Source organism: Poromitra crassiceps, assembly GCF_964638095.1.
Source record: "Poromitra crassiceps genome assembly, chromosome: 10".
Classification (NCBI taxonomy): domain Eukaryota; kingdom Metazoa; phylum Chordata; class Actinopteri; order Beryciformes; family Melamphaidae; genus Poromitra; species Poromitra crassiceps.
In genome coordinates this window covers 44,265,310-44,286,369 of record NC_139631.1, presented here as the reverse complement: position 1 = coordinate 44,286,369, position 21,060 = coordinate 44,265,310, and the positions used below count along the sequence as shown (strand labels likewise).

Below are 21,060 nucleotides of genomic sequence, written 5' to 3'. Positions count from 1 at the left end.
TGGCCTTCGTCTGGTCTTCGTCTTCGTCTCGCCTTCGTCTCGCCTTCGTCTGGTCTTCGTCTGGTCTTTGTCTGGCCTTCGTCTGGTCTTCGCCTGGTCTTTGTCTGGTCTTCGTTTGGTCTTCGTCTGTCTGGTCTTTGTCTGGTCTTTGTCTGGTCTTCGTTTGGTCTTTGGCTGGTCCAAGTCTTCAAGCTCACTTTGAAGAATTCTTCTCAGTAGCTGGAAAAACAGAGAAGCAACACAAGCAGTCATAAATAGCGTGCCAACGTCACGCCCTCTTCGGCATTGGACAGGGATTTCATTCCCTATGCATTTTCCATAGATCTATCATAAAATCCATAAAAATAGTTTCACTTGGAATTGTTTGGTCAAACCAAGCAATTCAGCTATATTAAGAATCAGGAAAGACCATAGAACATTTCACTCAGACCAACAGAAAGAAAGGTTCTTGTCTTTTGGTCTGAGTGAAATGTTCTTTGGTTTCTCCTGATTCTGAATATAGCTGAATTGCTTGGTTTGACCAAGTAAAACTATTTTATAACTATTTTATGAGAGAGCTTGAGGTAACATCAACTATTTACTGTATTAGACTGTTCTCTACTACTGTAGCATTTAGCCTCTATACTGATATGATCATGCAGCATTTCTATTGGTTGTTATCAGACGTCATCGTAGCTGCCACCTTAAATTTCTGACACTGTCAGAATTCGTCCTAGGGTATCTTTGGTCTCAAGACTGTGACAACTTCTCTCACTGCGCGACGCAGGACCATCATTTTTGTACCCACGACCAAAGATATCTCCACGATTCTTTCACGTTGGCCATCTTTTGTCTGGGACAGACCAAAATCGCACAGTGTGTCAAAGGCTTAAGGAACTCCTTAAGTATAAGACCAAGATAAGGAGAAAATCTTAAATACATTAAGGAGACCTTAAGATTAAGGGTATTTTGTGCAACTGATTTTATTTTAAGGAAACCTTAACTCAGACTTAAGTAAAATCTCAACTCAAGGTGCTTTGTACAACGGGCCCCAGAACTGTGGTAAAACCAAACGTTAACGGTGCAGAATAAGAAGACGGTGGCTATTTTCTTACGAGGTGGTGGTGCAGCCGGACACGTGCGCGGCTGTGCCCGTGTACTGGACGTCACAGCGAACCACGTTGTTGTTGAAGTTGGACTCTGGAACCTGGTGTCCTGGGTTCGCCGTCACCTGGAGGGAAAACAGAAGACAGTAAAGTGACTTTAAACATATTTTGATGCTAATAATCTTGTATTGTATAGCGTGGTATTTCTACTTTTACTTAGATCCAAGATCTGAGTACTTCTCCCACCACTGTCTGCCAGAGAGAGCAGCAGCAGCAGCTTGCAGTGGGATGCAGGCAGGACAGACCTTGAGGATGTATTTCCCAGGAGAGACGTCGGTGATGTCGATCCACTGGCAGTCGATGTCGGCGTTGTAGGTGTCATAGCAGCCTGGACTCAAACCCTGAGCACACACACACATGCACACACACACACGCACGCACGCACGCACGCACACACACACACACACACACACACACACACAAACACAAACACACACACACACACACACACACACACACACACACACAGTGATAGTTGAGTTGTAGTGATCAACCACTTATATGGATCAAAAAGTTTGGGAGGGAATGACACACTGAATAGTTCACCTGAGAAGTCTACTTACAGTGATCATGTTGGGTCTTCTCATACATGAGAACAATGAAAGAAAAATGTTTAAACCTACAGTAATTATCTTTCTTCTTTCTCTTTTTTAAACTCACAAACTGTCAAAGTTTTACAGTTTTACACATCCCCGTGAACTGTGGTTGTTTAGGACAACGCTGTTTTGCTCCAGGACTGTTTTTTGGACTAAGAAACTTCAGCCGACTTTCCATCAGCATGGCGGTGAGTATATAGTCTCTCAAGTCAGTCTATCTCTTTCACAATCTTCCTACGCTCCAGAAACAGTCTGTACTTCAGACCATTAAAATGTGGCCAGAGGAAGTTCTCATCTTACAGAGAGAAAAACGCTTCAGAACGGAAGGCAGTTAAATGGTTCTTCAACCAATCACGGATCTTGGAAACCAACACAGTCTCATAGAAAATTGTGAAGTAGTAACGTTGGTCCACAGCGAAAAATGTTACAGTTGGAAATAACGGCTCTAAAATTGTTAGATGTTTTTTTGTTTGTTTTTAATGGTAGTTTTGAGAGTGATGGGTTAGGTTTAGGTGTTGGGGGGGAAGAGATTAGGTTTAGAGGCAGGGGTTAGGGTTAGGGTCTCCCACCTCCCTTATAACCTAATTATTTACTTTCAAAACCCACACCCCCAAAATGTTTTACCATCTAATAATTTTAGATTAGATTAGAGATTTTATTGGTTAACTGTAACGTTTTTTGCTGTGCACAAACATAACTATTTCACAATTTTCTGTGAGACTGGGCGGTGAATGCCTTATTTTGAATAGGGCTAGGGTTCCAAAAATCATAACTACCCCTTTAATGTGTGTGTGTGTGTGTGTGTGTGTGTGTGTGTGTGTGTGTGTGTGTGTGTGTGTGTGTGTGTGTGTGTGTGTGTGTGTGTGTGTGTGTGTGTGTGTGTGTGTGTGTGTGTGTGTGTGTGTGTGTGTTCGTGTGTGTGTGTGTGTGTGTGTGTGTGTGTGTGTGTGTGTGTGTGTGTGTGTGTGTGACACACCTGTGTGTGTGAGGTGCAGGCGAAGCGGCGGTTGTATCCAGGGTCACATGACGTGTCCTCCAGGCAGAAGCTGGCCTTGTGGCCCTCTGCCACGCGGCTCTGCGTGCTGTGGTCCAGCAGCTCATACAGGCTGAACTGGTCCATGCTGTGGAAGTGACTGAGCACACAAGTGAAGTTAAGTTACGTGTTAAGTTAAGTTAAGTTAAGTTAAGTTAAGTTAAGTAAAGTGAAGTGAAGTTACATTAAGTTAAAGGAGAATTTCTGCATTTTTCAAACCTTTTGTTTGTTTGTTTGTTTGTTTGTTTTTTTGGGGTGGGGACAATTTGGACACAATTTGGCACAATTTGGATGCACACCATAATTAATAAACCTAGCAGTAGGCAAACAAACTGAGTTGCAGTTTGAGAAGATCAGCACAGTTAACCTGAACAAACTGCTAGCTAGCCAGCAAACACACTGATGTTAATGTGAACATGCTAACGCTAGCTGCTGTGTATTATTCAGTGTGACCTACTGGTGGCAGCTGTGCCATTCCCAGGCGTAGCGAGGTCTGCTGGGCAGGAAGTCGGCCGTTCCCTGGTTCTTCACCCTCTGCGGAAACCGCAACAAAACCCGGGTTTCATAATCCTGAGCATAACGAGCAGAACTGAAGAGGAGAGGAAAGAGGATTTAGTAGCTATTAGCTAATTAGTAGATCATCTGAATGTAAGTAGGGTCATGATCCGCTAAATTTAATACTTTTAAGATTTGTAATGCAACTAGGAATTGAATTAAAATAAAATAAAAACAACATCAATGAACAACATAATAATAATAATAATAACAATAACAATAACAATAACAATAACAATAACAATAATAATAACAAAATAATACTAATAGAGGTAATAATAATAATAATAATAATAATAACAATAATAATAATAGTAATAGTAATAATAAGATAAAAAATCTAAATAAAAGCCTATTTCTGATTGAACATTTAGTTACAAACTCTATGGGCAGAGTAAGGAAAAGAACAGCAGGAATCTCCTGTTATGTATACGGAAGCCGAGGACGGCCGTCACAGCCGTGCTTGCTATTATTGATTTGAATGTTATCTCGAGATCACAAGTTAATTATCTCGTTATCTCAAGAAAACGAGATAATCGGTATCTCAAGAAAACAAAATGTTGTTTCCTCTTAACTCATTGAGTGCCAGCCACTTTTGGAGAACGGACGCTCCCAGTGCCAGAGTTTCAGAGCGTTTTCAGTGATTTCTCGAGGCCCACAGAATATTGTGTGATATTACACACATATTGTAAACACCGAACACGCACAAAGAACGATGAGACTCTATTGTATCAGCAGCAAAAAAAAGTTTATTGATACCATTTTCCGTTCTTTAGTTATCAGCCAGAGAAGATAGCTTGATTTGACCAAAAACAGCCATTTTTTCTAGAAGCAGAGATAAAGAGCCTTTTGTGAAATTAAACATTTCATGCACATCACTGACTGAAGCTAATATGTTCTGATGTAGTCACACCTCAAAAATAATTTCCTTCAATAGAACAGCGAAAACCAAGGAATTTTGTTTGGCAAAACAATATTTTTTAGCTGCAACCAGCAGCGCTGGCCCCTGCGTGCGCTGCTGGTTGCAGCTTCTTGCTGGTCTTGATTTGCTGCTGGTGGGCATCAGATATTCTGGCTTGCGTTTGCCAATCCTGTCCTGCTGTCTGGGTCAGTGTTGTGTGCTGCTCTGCACTCCTCCTCCGTATGGGAGTGTCTCTGGGGCTTTCTGCTGCGTTTGCTCTGCACTGAAAAGTCCGCTACATCCAGCTTTTTTACAGCGTTCATGTGTATTTGTCACCGGCTCCCATGCTTCCAGTTGAGAATAATAACAACTAATAACAAAATCATGCGGATGGGCTATCGCAGCGGACACGGAGGTGCTTAATTGTGGCAGCAGATCGGCTGCTGCAGGCACAGCTAACGTTATGCTTCATGCATATCGATGCATACGGATGCGATGCGATTTCCGTTTCCCCAACGACTTCTTCTCTGTTTTTTCCTCGCCTTTCTGTAATCTGGAGAGCACTGTCGCCACCTAATGGGTCCCTAAAATAGCTTTTACACATTCAACAGCCACCATACTTTCACAGGAGATGGATCTGGCTTTGATGCACGTCCCACCGTCAAAAAACGCAATTGACGAACATACTCGTCCTTGGCACTCTACGTTACTAAACCAATTGACGAACATATCGTCCATGGCACTCAATGAGTTAATGAAATAATTAACTTGTGATCTTGAGATGACGGCATAAAAATAAATAATTGCAAGCACGGTCATTCTCGACGTCTTTCTCAGATAGTGAACTTGCTTGAAAATACTGGCACTTTGGCTCTGCCCATTAGAGTTGCCCTGCCCCTGGGTCACGTCAAGTGGGCGTGGTCTCATGTGGCGAGGCAGTGGAAGTCAAGTCAAGCCAAGTTTATTTGTATAGCCCTAATTCACAAGCATGTCTCAGAGGGCTTCACAGAGAAGTGGAGTTTTAACGAAGGTTCAGACAGGACGATCTTGATCCTCACCGGTTCCACAGTCACTGCACTTCTCCTGCTTGCTCACCTGTTAACCTTAACCTGTCAGCTTCCTGGTGATAATTGAATAATCAGTGGTTGCCTCCCAGTTTCCCATAAGCCAATAGCATAGCAACACATCACCTCATACACCTTTGCTCACCTGCACTTCTAGCCTATCACATCGTGGCACTCCCCTTTAGGCAGCCTATCACATGGTTGCTGTGTGCATAAATATGCTTTTCTGTGTCTCATTCAGGGTGTATTCACACCTATCTCATTTGGAGCAGTTGTTCCGAAACGGAGAGCATTTTCCCCCTTGGTGCGGTTCGTTTGGGGGAGTGTGAACACAGCAATCGCACTCGGATGCGGGACAAAACAAGCGGACCGAGATCGCCAAGAAAGGGTGGTCTCGGTCCGCTTCCAAACGAACTCTGGTGCAGTTCGTTTGTGGTGAGAACGTGAGCCGACCTCGATCCGCCACAACAGCAGTAAACGGTGCGCATTTTTGGATAAACCAGCTGCCGTAGTCAGCTGCGCTGTGCGTAATGGCCTGAAGAACGAACATTTTTATCGTTTAAAAACAACATCTTTCAGATCCTGTTTTGGCGACTTGTGACTTGCATCGATAAACTTTGGGGGATTTTTGGATCATCACATCAGCAGTTTGAACTCAATCAACTTACCTCGGACCATGGGAAGCAACGTTAATGTGTTGAATCTCTACGGATTTTGCGTGCGGTGTGCTGCGCAGCACACCGCCCTCTCTCTCCCTCTCTCTCGCTCTCTCTGGTCTCCATTCAATAAATGAAAACAAATCGTGGTAATCAGAGCCAGCCTTCTTTGTGATAAGATTGTCTGGTTCAATCAGACAATCAGACTGATTGCATGTCTTCCTCGAAATGTCCGTTATTATTAAATTATTTATTCATATTTTATTCCTGACAGGACAGGTGTTCATATAGCCTATGTCTCGGCTAATCCTCATCTCCGTGATAGTAGCCTAATAGCAGAATTTGCGAGGGTCTTTGATCTTCTATCTCCAAATTCCCAATAGCCTAAATAGGCTAAATAAATACATAGGCTTACATAGGCTACATAGCATACATTAATAAATAAATAAAGAACTTTCTCCCTCTCTCTCCCGATCCCTCCCTCTTTCTTTCTTTCTTTCTTTCTTTCTCTCTCTCTCTCTCTCTCTCTCTCTCTCCTCGCACGGCGGACGCCCGACATAGCCTAAAATGTAGGTCTAACAAAACGCATTTTTATAATCATATAGGAAAATCTCTGGGAATTATTTTGTCCATCCCGAGAGGCTATTAGCCTATCAGAGTCTCTGCTGGCCAATCCAGGAAGTTTGACAATACTATTTGGACCGTTTCATTTGTGGCTGTGTGAACACAAACGAACCAAGGCACAAATGCAACAATTGTATCAATTAAGTACCTGAATCGGAACAAAGCAAACGACCTACAGGTGTGAATACACCCTCAGTCTCTCTAAACCCTGCTGGTTGACGCACACCCACCACCTCCCCGTCTCTGCCAAGTTCCTTGATCCATCAGTCATCAAGAGCTTTCACCAGCACCAGTATCCTGACTCCACAGGGGAGTATAAATGGCTGTGCTGTTCGAGCTGATCCAGCTCGATCTCGATATCTCCCTGTGGTGTCAAGCTCTAAAGACTAACTAACTTTCTCATCATAATATTCTGTAAAGATCATTCATCATCATTATAATAAAATCATTGTTATTCATCAAGTCTCCTGATTGAACACGTCTAGCTAAGTCTAAGCACTATCAATAAACAGCATTGAACAATCTTACATTAGAGAGAGACAGAGAAGTAGAGAGAGGAGGGGGGAGGGGGAAGAGAACGGGGGGAGAAAGGGAGAGAATACTGGGGAGTGAATGGGGGGAGAGAAGGGGAGAGGGGTGGGAGGAGGGAGCGAGTGACGGGAGAGGGGGAGGGAGGGAAAGAAGAGAGAGCAGAACAGAGTATGCTGGGGCTGCAGGCTGCAGGCAATACGTTTGAAATCAATATCACGATAATCATAAGGGTCATTCTCGACCATGGCCTCACGTGGCAAGGCAGTTCTCCTCGGCGGCACAGTGCAGGTTGTACATGGGAAGTCTCTGGATGTAGGTGGCGATCTGGATGTAGTAGGGATCAGGAACCAGATCAGGCAGACCTGCACTTCGGACGAGACACCACACATCCAGATAACCAATTATTGGCCAATCAGTCACAGTATGGAAAGACAGGGAAGATGGAAGAAAGCAGGTTGACCTGCGGCAAAGACTCTGGGCCAGCTAGGGATTAGGGCTGCACGATTCTGGAAAAAATGAGAATCACAATTTTCTTTCTCTGAATTGAAATCACAATTCTCTCACGATTTTTTTTCAGCATTTATTGCACTCATTTACCAGACATGAAAAACAGAACGAAAACATATTTTAATTAATTATTGGCATCATCATCTACTTGTATTAATCTATTATATTATTGAAACATATTGATGTAAAATAGATTATTGTTACTGTTGTTATTATTATTATTATTATTATACAAATTTCGCTAAATGGCATAGTTAAGGAGGAGGTAAGAGTGTCCTTCAGTACCTGGGCGTTCGCTTGTGTGAGAAATGCAGTCTGTGCACGAGTTTTCATGGTGAAGTCACTATCGATCAAATGGACCGTCAGGCTCATATGCTATCGTTCCATAGTTCGGCTGGACCATAAATCTGTCATTGTCGCGCAACATTATATCCTCCCCGCAATTCTGTCTCTACATTTGATCGCTGCTGACTGTATAGACCAGGTGATGCAACGTTTGAAGTTGCGAGAGGGCGAGTAGCGCTTCCTCACTCTAAAGGCTAAATTATGCTCACCCTGCCGTGAAGCGAGGGCCGGGCGCGTCAAATGACGTAAATTTGTTGGACGTGGTTATTCGCTACGCTACCTCCATCGGGCGCCCACCGTGTGCCTGATTTTTTTTCTCACAGCGCGAGCAGGCTTCTCTCCAAACATGGCCGCTTTCAAGCCACTGAGCCCTGAACACTGAGCTGTGTTTCCGCCACATTTCTTGACCCATGTGGTAGGCTATCAACTTTGATTTGCAACTGTTCGTTTTTAGTCATTTCACCAAGTAAATGTGTTGTGTTGAGAGCATTATTGATAGAGATTAAAAGCAGCACAGAGTAGGCAATCAGCGCTGAGAAGTAAAACGGCTTTCAGTAAAAACAAGTTTGGTGATTCCTTCATGTGCTGATGTGCGGTCGTTTGAGAGTGAAAGCGCACTCAGTACTGCACATAATAGCGTTTCATTGTGACTTTTCACGGGCTGTTCTCACTATTACCATTGTACAATACATGCTGATCACTTGGCTGATCACTTTGTGAGTATAATGGCATCAGCCCCAGCGCGGGGTCTGCACGGTGACTCGCGGAGACTCGCGGGGCCACACCCCCACGGAGCTTGATCGAGTATAAGAGCACCTTTATCCCTCATTTTGCAGCGCGCAGATATCAACACAAAGTAGGCTAGGCTATCGGGCCTAAGAAATGAATGTGCAGCAAGTTTGGGGATTCTATTCCTATTTGCTATTCCTATTCTATATGCTGATATGGTCATTTGAGAGTGAAACCTGTAGTACTGCGTTCATTGTTACTTTAATGGGCCTGTTTCTCACTGAATCACTCTACATCTGCGGAGGTCTGCCGGCAGACAGAGCCGTGCCCCGGTCTCTGCTGACTGCTCTGCCTACTCACTTCGTCATGATAGTAGGAGCGCTTGTTTTCTTGCAGCTGATGTCCCTGAATGAAAATGCGGCAGAATCGACGTCATTTAGAAATGAGATCCGCGCTTTCTACGAATCGACATTGCGATTTTATTTCGATTAATCGTGCAGCCCTACTAGGGATTACTGTAATGGCTCATTTCCACCACATTTTACTGCCCTGCACAGCTCGTCACCACTCGGCTCTAATCGTTTCGGCTCGATGGACGTTTTGCTTCCACCGCGGATCATCTGCCCCCACCCACCCCCGCCTCCGCATATCTGTCCTTCGCTTATAGCCGAAGTAGGCTATAACATAACGTTACAATTAAATCCATCCACAGAACTTTTAAACTGTTTATGAAATACTGGTGCCTCTAAATGACCTACAGTGTACATGGGCGAATGTGACAATCGGCCAGGAGAATGGATATCACTTTGTAGTTAGTCAAACTCAGGCATGCGCTGCGCTGCGCGTGGACGGAAGCCTGCCCTGTACCCCGCGGCCTCTCACCAGGCAAGACCGCGGCTTCACCAAACACCCGCTGCGGCCTAGCGGAGCGCTGCAGCTCAACTAACTACAGGAGCTTGCTGAGCAGCGGACTTTTTTCACTCTGAAAACAATTGAAACCACCGCCACGACTTTATTTCACCAGAGGCGAAGGCAGCACAAAAGACTGATGGAAATAACATAACAGAAGAGAAGGTAAGCCCACTAAACTGGTATGCAGCGCATTGACAGTCAGTAGATAGAGTAAACACGATTCTGCCTGGCCAATCAGTCGTCTACAATGTTTTCACGTCACCGTATGAACCCGGGTTCACAGAATAGAACCTCGACGAAGCAGGTACGAAAAGTAGCACGACTCGGCCCCAATACAACCCGGGCTGGGACAGTTTAAACCGGTGGGATGAGACAATTTATCGAGTCGAGCGGAGCGGGATCGCGTTACTACCTGCGGTGGAAATGAGCCATAAGTGTCTTGCTCAAGGACACTTACAAGGACACAGCAGGGTGCGGTTTGTTGACATGGAGGCTTCAAACCCAGTCCTCTCTCCCTTTTCACTATAACACCCTGTTGCCCAATGACATCAACACCCTGCTGCCCAATGACATTACAACAACACCCTGTTGCCCAATGACATCACACATGCTGATCCCTCCGATTGGTTTTATTGTTTAGAAAAGATGTCAGCAGCTATAGCTAACCAGAGTATTTGGGGGACTGCCCATTGTTCCAGCACCTCCAAAACCCCAATAGTCTGAAAAATGTCCCATTGGACGGAAAACCTAATTGTCCAACAGCTTGGTATCCCAAAAACGAGAAGGCCGTGCATCCAAAAACATTCATGGCGTGCAGCCAGGCGGCCCCGCCTCCTACTGGTTTCCCACAGTTGATTGGGAGCATCTGCCTATGTGGATGATGTCAGTGTGAATAATAATTAGCCGTATGCTTCTGTTTGTTTGAGAAACACAACTTAAAGGATTAATAATTATACCTGCGGGCTGGAGCGCCCATGTTCTCCAGCTCCAGCTGGAGTAAAGCAGCCGTCGTCCTGATAAATCCTTGTGTGTCAGCAAAACGTAAGGTTACATGATGTAACCATGGTTTCCTGAGTGGAGGGGTTTACCCTCCAATACAGATATATGAATATATCTTGTATGGCAAACCTGATTATTGGAATCAGATGACATGAATAATTACTTTAAGACAATCCACCTGTGGTTCCAGCCAAGCTGATAACCACCTATTAACCATGCCCAACTCGACTAAAGTTTCGATTGAACGAATCCCCGAGCGGCCTCGAACTGGAGGGTAAACCCCTCCACTCAGAGAACCATGGTTATATCATGTAACCTTATATATGTATATCTTGTATGGGAAGTGCTGTAAGACACACCGCGAGGGAATAGAGCAGCACCAGCCCCCCCAGGAGGCTGAATCGTGGGAGCTTTGAATGAGACATCACCGCCACCAAGAGTGCTCTACAAAATCAACAAGTGCATCAACAACTATATACATACAAATGTACACTATGTACAAACGCCCAAAAGTCGGCCAGCTCCGCCAGACATGCTGTCGGTTGGAGCCCCGGTGCCAGACGGTACTGAGGGCTAGTTGGCCCCACAACTCGCGAAGGCTCAACAGGAGGGGTCAAGAGGCCACTCAGACAGCCCACACACCAAAAGTCACTACCGCCGGGCTCTGCCAAGCACCCATTTGCCAAACGACATGCCTGCAGCCACATTTAATTGGTAGAATCGAGCAAATGTGGAAGGGGCCGACCAGGTGGCCGCCTCGCAGATCTCACCGAGTGACGCACCGGCCCACGCCGTCCAGGACGTAGCCATGCCCCGGGTCGAGTGTGCCCGCACCCCCAAAGGGAAGGGCATCTCAGCCACCACATATGCCTGCTGAATAGCTTCCACAATCCAGTGGGAAAGACGGGCCTTAGACAGCGGCTGCCACCAGCGGTCTGGCCTGAAACAGACAAACAACTGGTCAGTCCACCTATGGCCCTGTGTCCGGTCCAGATACACTCTCAGTGTCCTGACCGGGCAAACCAGCGAGTGCCTGCGCTCCCCTTCCTCTGTCGGAGCAGAGTAGAGGGACCGGAGTCTATGGCCTGGCTCGGCTGGCCTTCATGCACTGAGAGAGCATGGAGCTCCCCCATCCTCTTGGCCGTGGCCAAGGCCAACAGAATGGCAGATTTGAAGGATAGCCACTTTAGGTCTACTGACTCCAAGGGCTCAAATGGAGGTGCTTCTAGAGCCACTAGAACCAACTCCAAATCCCAGGGTGGGAGAGACGGCCTACCGCGTAGGCCGATGCGTCTCCTAGCGCCCTTGAGGAACTGGGATATCAGCTTGTCTACCTCCTTAGACAACCGATACTTCCCAACCCGAGCTCCCATGTCACCCCTGAGGCATCCAAAAGCCCTTAGGAACTGCAGAATGGCCGGGGCAGAGGATGTAAGCGGGTCAATCTGCTGCTCCCCGCACCAGGCCGCAAAGGCCCTCCATCTGAAAGCGTAGAGTGCTCTCGTCGATGGTGCCCGAGCCTCTTGCAGTGTACCAACCACCGAAGGAGACAGCCCCATGGCTAATAGTTTGGTCCCCTCAGGGGCCACGGCCAGAGATTGAGCCCCTGGGGAAAGGGATGAACCAGAGCACCTTGTGCCTGGGACAGCAAGTCCCGCCGCACTGGAAGCTCCCATGGGGTCCCATCCAGCAGTTGCGGGATGTCTGAGAACCAGGTCGGCCCTGTGTTGTGTGGCCAACACAGGGCCACCATGACCAGCCTAATTTCCTCCAATCGTACCCACTGTAGGAGGAACAAATAAGGGAAAGCGTACAGCAGGACGCGTGGCCAAGGCTGAGCCAAGGCGTCCACTCCAAGGGGAGGATTGTCCTTCCCTAGCGAGAAGAACAGGAGACAGTGGGTGGATTCCTGTGATGCAAACAGGTCGACCTCTGCTCATCCATAGCGGAGCCAAATCTCCGCGACCACCTGAGGGTGCAGCCGCCACTCCCCTGGGTCTGGACCCCCCCTGGACAGCTGATCCGCCGCACAATTGTCCAGCCCTGGCACATGGACCATCAGTGCTCTCTCCCACCGAAGGTAAGAGGGAAGGCTGTTTAACGAGAGAAGAGTCCCCAGAATTAACAGGTGGTTATATCAGCTCGGCTGGAACCACGTCCACAGGTGGATTATCTTAAAGTAATTATTCACGTCACCTGATTCCAATAATCAGGTTTCCCATACAAGATATATTCATATCTCATCTCTGTATTGGAGGGTAAACCCCGATAGACGATAGAGAACTACAAACTGTAGTTCTAAACAGGACAGAGGCAACTACAAACTGTTCTAAACAGGACAGAGGAAACTACAAACTGTAGTTCTAAACAGGACAGAGGAAACTACAAACTGTTCTAAACAGGACAGAGGAAACTACAAACTGTAGTTCTAAACAGGACAGAGGAAACTACAAACTAGCTCTAAACAGGACAGAGGAAACTACAAACTGCAGAAAGAGGAAACTCTCCAGTGGAAACAGAATTAAAAGTTTCACTTCTGAAATATTTTTTTTAGAAAGACAGGGATGTTTGCATAACATTAAAGGCAAGTGAAAAAAGTTTCATAGAGCTGCAGTCGTCAATCGATTAGTCAATCGAGAGAAAATTAATCGTCAACTATTTTTTATAATCCATTAAACTTTTAGACAAATTGTTAAAAAAGCTTCTTAAATGTGAATATTTTCTGGTTTCTTTAGTCTTCTATGACAGTATTCTCTTTGGATTGTGGACTGTTGCTCAGGACAAAAGAAGACATTTGTGGATATGGGCTTGGGCTTTGGGGAAAATGTGATTGACATTTTTTACCATTTTGTGTCATTTTATAGACTTGTGGTTCTCAACTGGTCTATCCGCATGACCCACATTTTTCCTTAGTCATTAAGTCATGACCCAAATTAATTTTTTTATACCACTCAAATGTATTTCACAAAAAACCGTGCAGTAATATGCAATGCCTACATGCACTGTTAAAACAAGAAATATAAGCACCTTATGTGGCTGGTAGCACCACTGTAATGTTGAATGTTCATTATGTTGTATGTTTGTTTATTCTTTTCTTTTCTTGTGTCTGAGCCTGTTTGTTTTGTTTGTGTTCTATAGAAAAATGAAAATAAAATATTGAAAGAAAAGAAGGAAAAAAAACATAATTGCAACTAGCGATAAAACAAACCAATGTAATAAAAAGGCAGACATCTTGAATTACAGGCATGTTTACAGGCAACTTTTTCTTTCAGTAATCCTTTCAGTAAAACAAGTCAAGACAACACCATTTAGGGATACTTGGACTTTTTTTTCCCAGGGGCATCCGCGACCCATTCAAAACCAACACAGTCTCGCAGACAATTGTAAAATAGCAACATTTTGGACCAACGTTGCTATTTTACAATTTCGGCTCCAAAATTGTAAAATGGTAACGTTATGAGATTTTAGGTTTAAAGTTAGGGTATAGGGGGAGGGGTTAGAAAGGGAAAATCTCTGGAAACCACGCCCACCCCTGTATAAATGTACGTTACCATTTCACTATTTCGGAGCCGAAATTGTAACAGCAACGTTGGTCCAAAAACTTTGCTATTTAAAAAAACAAATTTAGATTGGGTTGTTCAAAACACAGCCGCGACCCATGTTTGGGTCCCGACCCACCACTTGAGAAACACTGTGTTCAATTAGTCGGGAAAATAATTGACAGATAAAACAATAATGCCAATAATTGTTAGTTGCAGTATGTAGTCCTACCGTGTTGGTGGTAGCTGGTGCCGTACCCGTGGCGCGGCGCCGCCCTGGGCCTCGGTCTGTAGTAGGAGTTGTAGTAGTTGTAATAAGGATAGTAGTTGGAAGACTTGTATGGGTCGTTTGGATCATCTCCGACCATCATGTCCTCCCGTCGGACCGGGGCGGAGTCTGCATTACTCTCTGCATGTGGCGGCCGGTGTGGTGGCCTCTGCTGGCGCGCCGTGCGGAATTGCGCAGTGCTGCTGCTGGCCGGGACCCGTGGAGAGCCTCGGGAGGCGCTGGCGGCGGGCGCCGTGTCGTTACTGTTGCTGAGGACCACGACGGGGTTTTCCCGGGGCCGCGTCGGACCCGCCTGCCTCCTGTGGGACGGCTGGTACTGAGAGCCGCGGCTCAGGATGCTGAAGACCTGCCCGTTAGGTAAGGGAGGAGTGACTACAGCAGCTCGGACAAAACACCTTTTGGTGCAGAGTAATACACTACTAACGTTTCCATGTGCAGCCTGGCCTGTTCTCACTCCGAATTCATACCAGAGCCCCGCTTTGTCACCCAACGTGTGCATGTGAGGTAACGCACTCCGGAGCCTTGTGCGTCTTCTGGAACGCACCAGGGGCGGACCTCTTCCCAACTCATTCTGGATGATGAGAACCGGTCTCCGTTAGCCCCCGGGTCGAAGACCTAATCCTAAACCCACCACCATATGCAGACTCTAACCCTATAAGACCACCTACCCAATGCCTAACCCTAAAACCACCTACCCAATGCTTAACCCTAAGCCCCCGCTCACACAGTACGCCGAAGTAACGCTCAACCGAAGCTCTACCTATGCTGAACTTGTGGGTTCAGCATAGGCGTCCTTGTTAACAGGCGAAGCCGTTCACACCACCCGTGCGTGTGCCACGCTGACGCCTTGCTGAAGCCACGCTCACGCCACGCTGAAGCGATAACTCAGGATTGACGCCGATTTTCCAAGCGTGACGCTGAATCCAGGCATGAAGTCAATGGGAGTTGTGGGCGGCTTCAAGGTGCGAGAGTAGGCGCTGAGAGGAAAAGAGAAGGCGTCTTGTGTGCACGGTAAGGCGTACGTTCAGCTTGTGCCTGCTTCAAGCTTCAGTTCTGCTTATGTTCGGCGTCCTGTGTGAACAATGGCTAAGACCACCAAATTTTCGTAATTTTAGAGGCAAGGCCATCTGGCCTTCGGCATCGCAAATTTTGTTAGGGCACAAAGGCCATTGCTCTATTGACATCGAATTCGACTGTCCAATACGAATAATCCACTATTCTATATTAAAAAAACTAATTATAGAATATCTTCACTAATTATTTCGACCATATCAACAGTCAATGCAACAGAGTGATGGGGACATATTTTGAGCAATAAGAGACATATATGATTGACGTCGGCCTATCGGATGATTTGTCTGAATAATGAGACAGGCAGGAGACATCTATTTATTTTTTAAATTAAGCTCGTAAAGCCTAATTTTTTATTTCAGCTTTTAAACATGAAAACATGTAGCCTACATGAATAAATAAATGAAACAGTGTAAAATAAGACATTGCTGCTGCTTTGAAATGACACCTCTAATGCCTAGGGCTAAGCTATACTAACCTGACGCTGCCAGATGGATGTAAGTTCGTTCACATTTGTTTCACAACCAACATCCATCTGGATTCGGCCAAGCTACATTGCTGAAGAGGGCGGTCACTTTTTTCAAGCTACTAGGCAGGTGATTGGATGGACCGTCTGTCTGTCACCATCTGGGCTTGCCAACGCCAACCAATCAGATCGACATCCCTTCATGACGTACGGCTTTGTGTTTGTGTGACTTGCGTGAATGGCTAACGGCTAGCCTTACAGCTAGCTGATGGCTGCTATGTTCTCCCAGCCTAGCAACGGTCTGAAGGCTATCTCCCCAAATTCTACAACAATGTCTTGTTTACTAACGTTCATAGTTGATAACGTTACAGCAATACAGTTACGGTTTCGTACTCACTGTAAGATCAAGTGCTTAACGTTTATGTTAGCTTATTGTTTTGAATAGAATGTTTGACTAGCTCACTGGAGCTAGCCTCGGTAGCCGCCGCCATGTTGAATAGTGAAAGAACTACAAACGCACAGGCGCCTCTCGATCGCGTCACACCCGGTCTCGCCTAAAGCCCGCCCGTAGCTCACGCTGATTGGTGCGCCTGGGTGGCGGCCGATTTAAACGCCTCTCTGAGGCCAGGGCCAGACTGAGGTGGATTGTGAATTTGTGGAACAATGCCGCCCCCGTCTGGTGGAGTCAGGCTAAGGCTATACAGTTCTTTAGCCTATTTCTCAAAAACTATTTAATGGCTAAATAAATCTAAACAAGAATTAATTAACAAATTAAATTAAGATTGGAATTTAAATGGGAAAAAAACGACTGCTCGACTTAAGGAATGTCCGTCGACTCACGGGTCTCTCGACTGATGATTTGAATATTCGACTTTTAGAGGACAACCCCTGGTAGCAGGGCACTGCCAAAGTGGCCTTAGGGATCTCAGGGCATCACGGCCAGAAGGAGGGCAATGGAGGCCATGGTAATTCCCACCCTGCCACCCACCCAATGCCTAAACCCAACCCGTGGAGACCTTTAGGGGGTGGGGGTACCTCAAACGCACAAGGCTCCAGGGAGTGGGTGTTGGGGTGGGGCGGGGGGGGGGTGGGGGGGGGGGGGGGGTGGTCGGGTTACATCATACGCCGAAGGCCTTTTTACAAAGCGGGTCTCTGGTACGAGTGAGGACGTGTTGATACATTGTCATCAGTGTCATCACAGATAAAGGCAAGTTGGCATTTTAAAGACTGTCAAAAGATCACCAACAGGTGAGTGACAGAGAGAGAGAGAGAGAGAGAGGGGGGGGGGGGGGGGAGTGTCTGTGCTCTACCAATAATGAGGTGGAACGTGCAGCATTCTGCAGAGGGCAGCCTCACAGAGGGGAAAAAGCATCATTAAAATAGTACACCAATACATGATGTACACATGTAATGTCTCATGCAATAAATCTATAAAATACACAGAAAAAACTATGCAATAGATAAGTTCTAGTACAGGGTAGCCTGAATAGTTAATACACCTATTAACATTAGTTAATAGGAGGGCCAATGCATACAAGTTACATGAAGTTCAATATATACAAATATTCTTTAAGAATAATCACCAAGTAGCCTATAATTCCCAAGGGCCAAGCAGTAAAGGGCCTATGCATAGATAAATAAATAAAAACACGGGGAAAGAAATGGCAGAAAAAAGAAGGTGAAAGAAGATCGCAATAATAGACAAACCTGCCCATTATGTTGCCAGGTCAGCCCCTGCTGCAGCGCGTCCCCGTCCTGAGCGCCACCGCGGCCCAGGAAGCTACAGAGCAAACACAGCTGGGTCACACACAGCAGCAGCCCGTCCCGGGACACTTCCTTCATGATACCAATAAGTTATGTTGAAAATAATCTACAAAAAGAGACCCCCAAGAAGAGTCTTCCACCTGACCCCCCCACACAGCCACTATCACAAGAGCTTCTCACGACTGATAGAGCAGCAGCTGGATCATACCGCTGCTGCTGCTGCTGCTGCTGCTGCTGAGGAGAGAGAGAGAGACAGGGAGGGAGAGAGAGAGGGAGACAGGGGGAGAGAGGTGGAGTTAGAGATTTAGACAGCTTCCAGGATAAGAAAACTACATTTTGGAGAAACCATAAGCCATGATGATGCACAATTTTGGAAAAAATATCTAATTGGAATGCTTTTGACTGATATTTTGCGATAAGATGGAATGATAATTTTACATGATTACTCCCATTTTCATTGAAAGACATCAAAAACAGATTATGATATGATTTGGGCACGCATCTGTACCAAACAAAGCCGTTTTTTAAGTGTAGAATGTGTAGGCCAGGAGATCTCAGCATCACAACGCTATTTTAATATGGTATTCTGGCACACATTTCTCCTTCAAAAAATGTGTCGATTTGAAAATTGCAGTAACATTATTAGACTATATTGCAATTTCGATACACATTTGGATGGATTGTTCAGCCCTACCTCATTATGTGGGAGTTTGACTTTTTGACCCCTCTAGTCCAGTAGTCAGGTCCGTCAGCATGGTTTGTTTTTGAAACTGAAATGTGTGGCTCTGTTAAGCCCCTGTGCTGTTTGTCTGTCTATGGCTACTGAGGTGAGAAAATGACAGATCAGGGTTGGAGTTATGTGGGGCCAGTGTGAGCTCCCATAAGGAGGGGTGTGAGCTCCCATAAGGATAACTGATGAATTGTTCAATTTCATAATTATTTCATTTACAAGATGGAGAATGTAGAATAAGTATTGTTCTGATCATAGTTTCACTGTTATTGCTACAATACGGATGGTCATGGAATCTTGGACAAAATCATATGATTTTCACCAAACCAATCGCTAGTGACCAATGTATCTGAACCAATAGTGACCGAGGTATCTGAACCAATCACTAGTGACGACATATCTGAAACAATCACTAGTGACTGACATATCTGAGCCAAACAGAAGTGATGACGTATCTGAACCAATCACTAGTGACGACGTATCTGAACCAATCACTAGTGACGACGTATCTGAACCAATCACTAGTGGCCGATGTACAGTATCTGAACAAATCACTAGTGACGACGTACCTGAACTGATCACTAGTGACTGACGTATCTGAACAATCACTAGTGACGACGTATCTGAACAATCACTAGTGACGACGTATCTGAACCAATCACTAGTGACGACGTATCTGAACCAATCACTAGTGACAACGTATCTGAACAATCACTAGTGACGACGTATCTGAACCAATCACTAGTGACGACGTATCTGAACAATCACTAGTGACGACGTATCTGAACCAATCACTAGTGATGACATATCTGAACAATCACTAGTGACGACGTATCTGAACAATCACTAGTGACGACGTATCTGAACAATCACTAGTGACCGACGACTAGTGACGATGTATCTGAACAATCACTAGTGACGACGTATCTGAACTGATCACTAGTAGTCTCACTGGCCAGCCTCCCCTCCCTACCGTGAGAGGAGTCTGGCACCGCAGGTCTCCATAGTAGGATTGCGATGGGTGGCGCTTAGCGGCAGTGCCCTTGGAAAATAGTTTCCAACAATCTGGAAACTATCTGAACAATCACTAGTGACGACGTATTTGAACAATCACTAGTGACTGACGTATCTGAACAATTACTAGTGATTGACGTATCTGAACAATCACTAGTGACCGACGACTAGTGACGATGTATTTGAACAATCACTAGTGACGACGTATCTGAACTGATCACTAGTAGTCTCGCTGGCCAGCCTCCCCTCCCTACCGGGAGAGGAGTCTGGCGCCGCAGGTCTCCATAGTAGGATTGCGATGGGTGGCGCTTAGCGGCAGTGCCCTTGGAAAATAGTTTCCAACAATCCGGAAACTATCTGAACAATCACTAGTGACGACGTATCTGAACAATCACTAGTGACCGACGACTAGTAACGACGTATCTGAACAATCACTAGTGACGACGTATCTGGACCGATCACTAGTGACGACGTATCTGGACTGATCACTAGTGAAGACATATCTGGACTGATCACTAGTGAAGACGTATCTGGACTGATCACTAGTGAAGACATATCTGGACTGATCACTAGTGAAGACGTATCTGGACTGATCACTAGTGAAGACGTATCTGGACTGATCACTAGTGACGACGTATCTGGACTGATCACTAGTGACGACGTATCTGGACTGATCACTAGTGACGACGTATCTGGACTGATCACTAGTGAAGACGTATCTGGACTGATCACTAGTGACGACGTATCTGGACCGATCACTAGTGACTTGCTCAACAAAATCTGAAAAGTGGGTGGAACAAGAAAAAGGAAAGGGGAGGCAAATCATTTCTCACAGAAAGGTTTGGATTTTACTCTTAAATGTCCGTTCATCAATTCCTGTGGGCAGTTTCCACATCTTTAGTTTAATGATGATTACATAAAAGATGTTTTACATCAATATATTGCTCCTATTGCTCCTTTAAGATCTGATCAGCCAAAGTGGTTTTTAGAGGACTGACTGAACCTGCAGCAGTGTTCTTGTGTGTGAGTCCATATTGTTTTCTCTGTCAGGACCAGAAGGTGTAATTAAGGCGTAGCTTTGGCCCTGCATGTCCCGGTCTCATTGTCTCTGTGGTGTGAGCTGCTCTCTCATTTGAGATCAGGAGACACACTCTCTACACACCAACTGCTGCCTGTGACTCACATTACGGTTCGGGGCCCAAAACGGGTCACATGTGGTGGGTCCCCACTGGATACAGGTCAGTCAGCTTGGACACCACAGTGAGACTGAATGAAGAGTCCAACATGTCCCCTTTGTTGTATTATCTCCAATTTTGCAATTATTTGTATATTTGCCAGATTCCTTTATGATATTTGCTAGATTCCTTTATTTGTTGTATAATGTATTTGCCAGAATTAGTTTTTGTTTCCTTGGATTTTCTGTTGAGATTGAGTTAGAGCTCAGTTGTAACTGAAACGTGGTTCATAGGGACAATCCGCTCAATCCGCCGTCTTTTGTTTTATTTTATGGAATAAAATCCTCCCTCCCTCCCCCTCCCCGCTGGGCACTCAGGATGCTTTAAAAGGCTGAAATTGAGGCACTTACCAACC

At 45.6% G+C, this 21,060-nt stretch overlaps 1 protein-coding gene across 1 annotated transcript; it reads right to left on the bottom strand.

Moving 5' to 3' along the window:
• Positions 1-1,090: 1,090 nt before the first annotated feature.
• On the bottom strand, positions 1,091-14,504 carry lox (lysyl oxidase; the record flags this gene model as incomplete). Its single annotated transcript, XM_083645053.1, has 6 exons — positions 1,091-1,210; positions 1,391-1,486; positions 2,718-2,874; positions 3,232-3,363; positions 7,359-7,467; positions 14,369-14,504. 6 exons carry the CDS (start codon positions 14,502-14,504, stop codon positions 1,091-1,093), a joined length of 750 nt encoding a protein of 249 aa, XP_083501179.1.
• Positions 14,505-21,060: the final 6,556 nt, after the last annotated feature.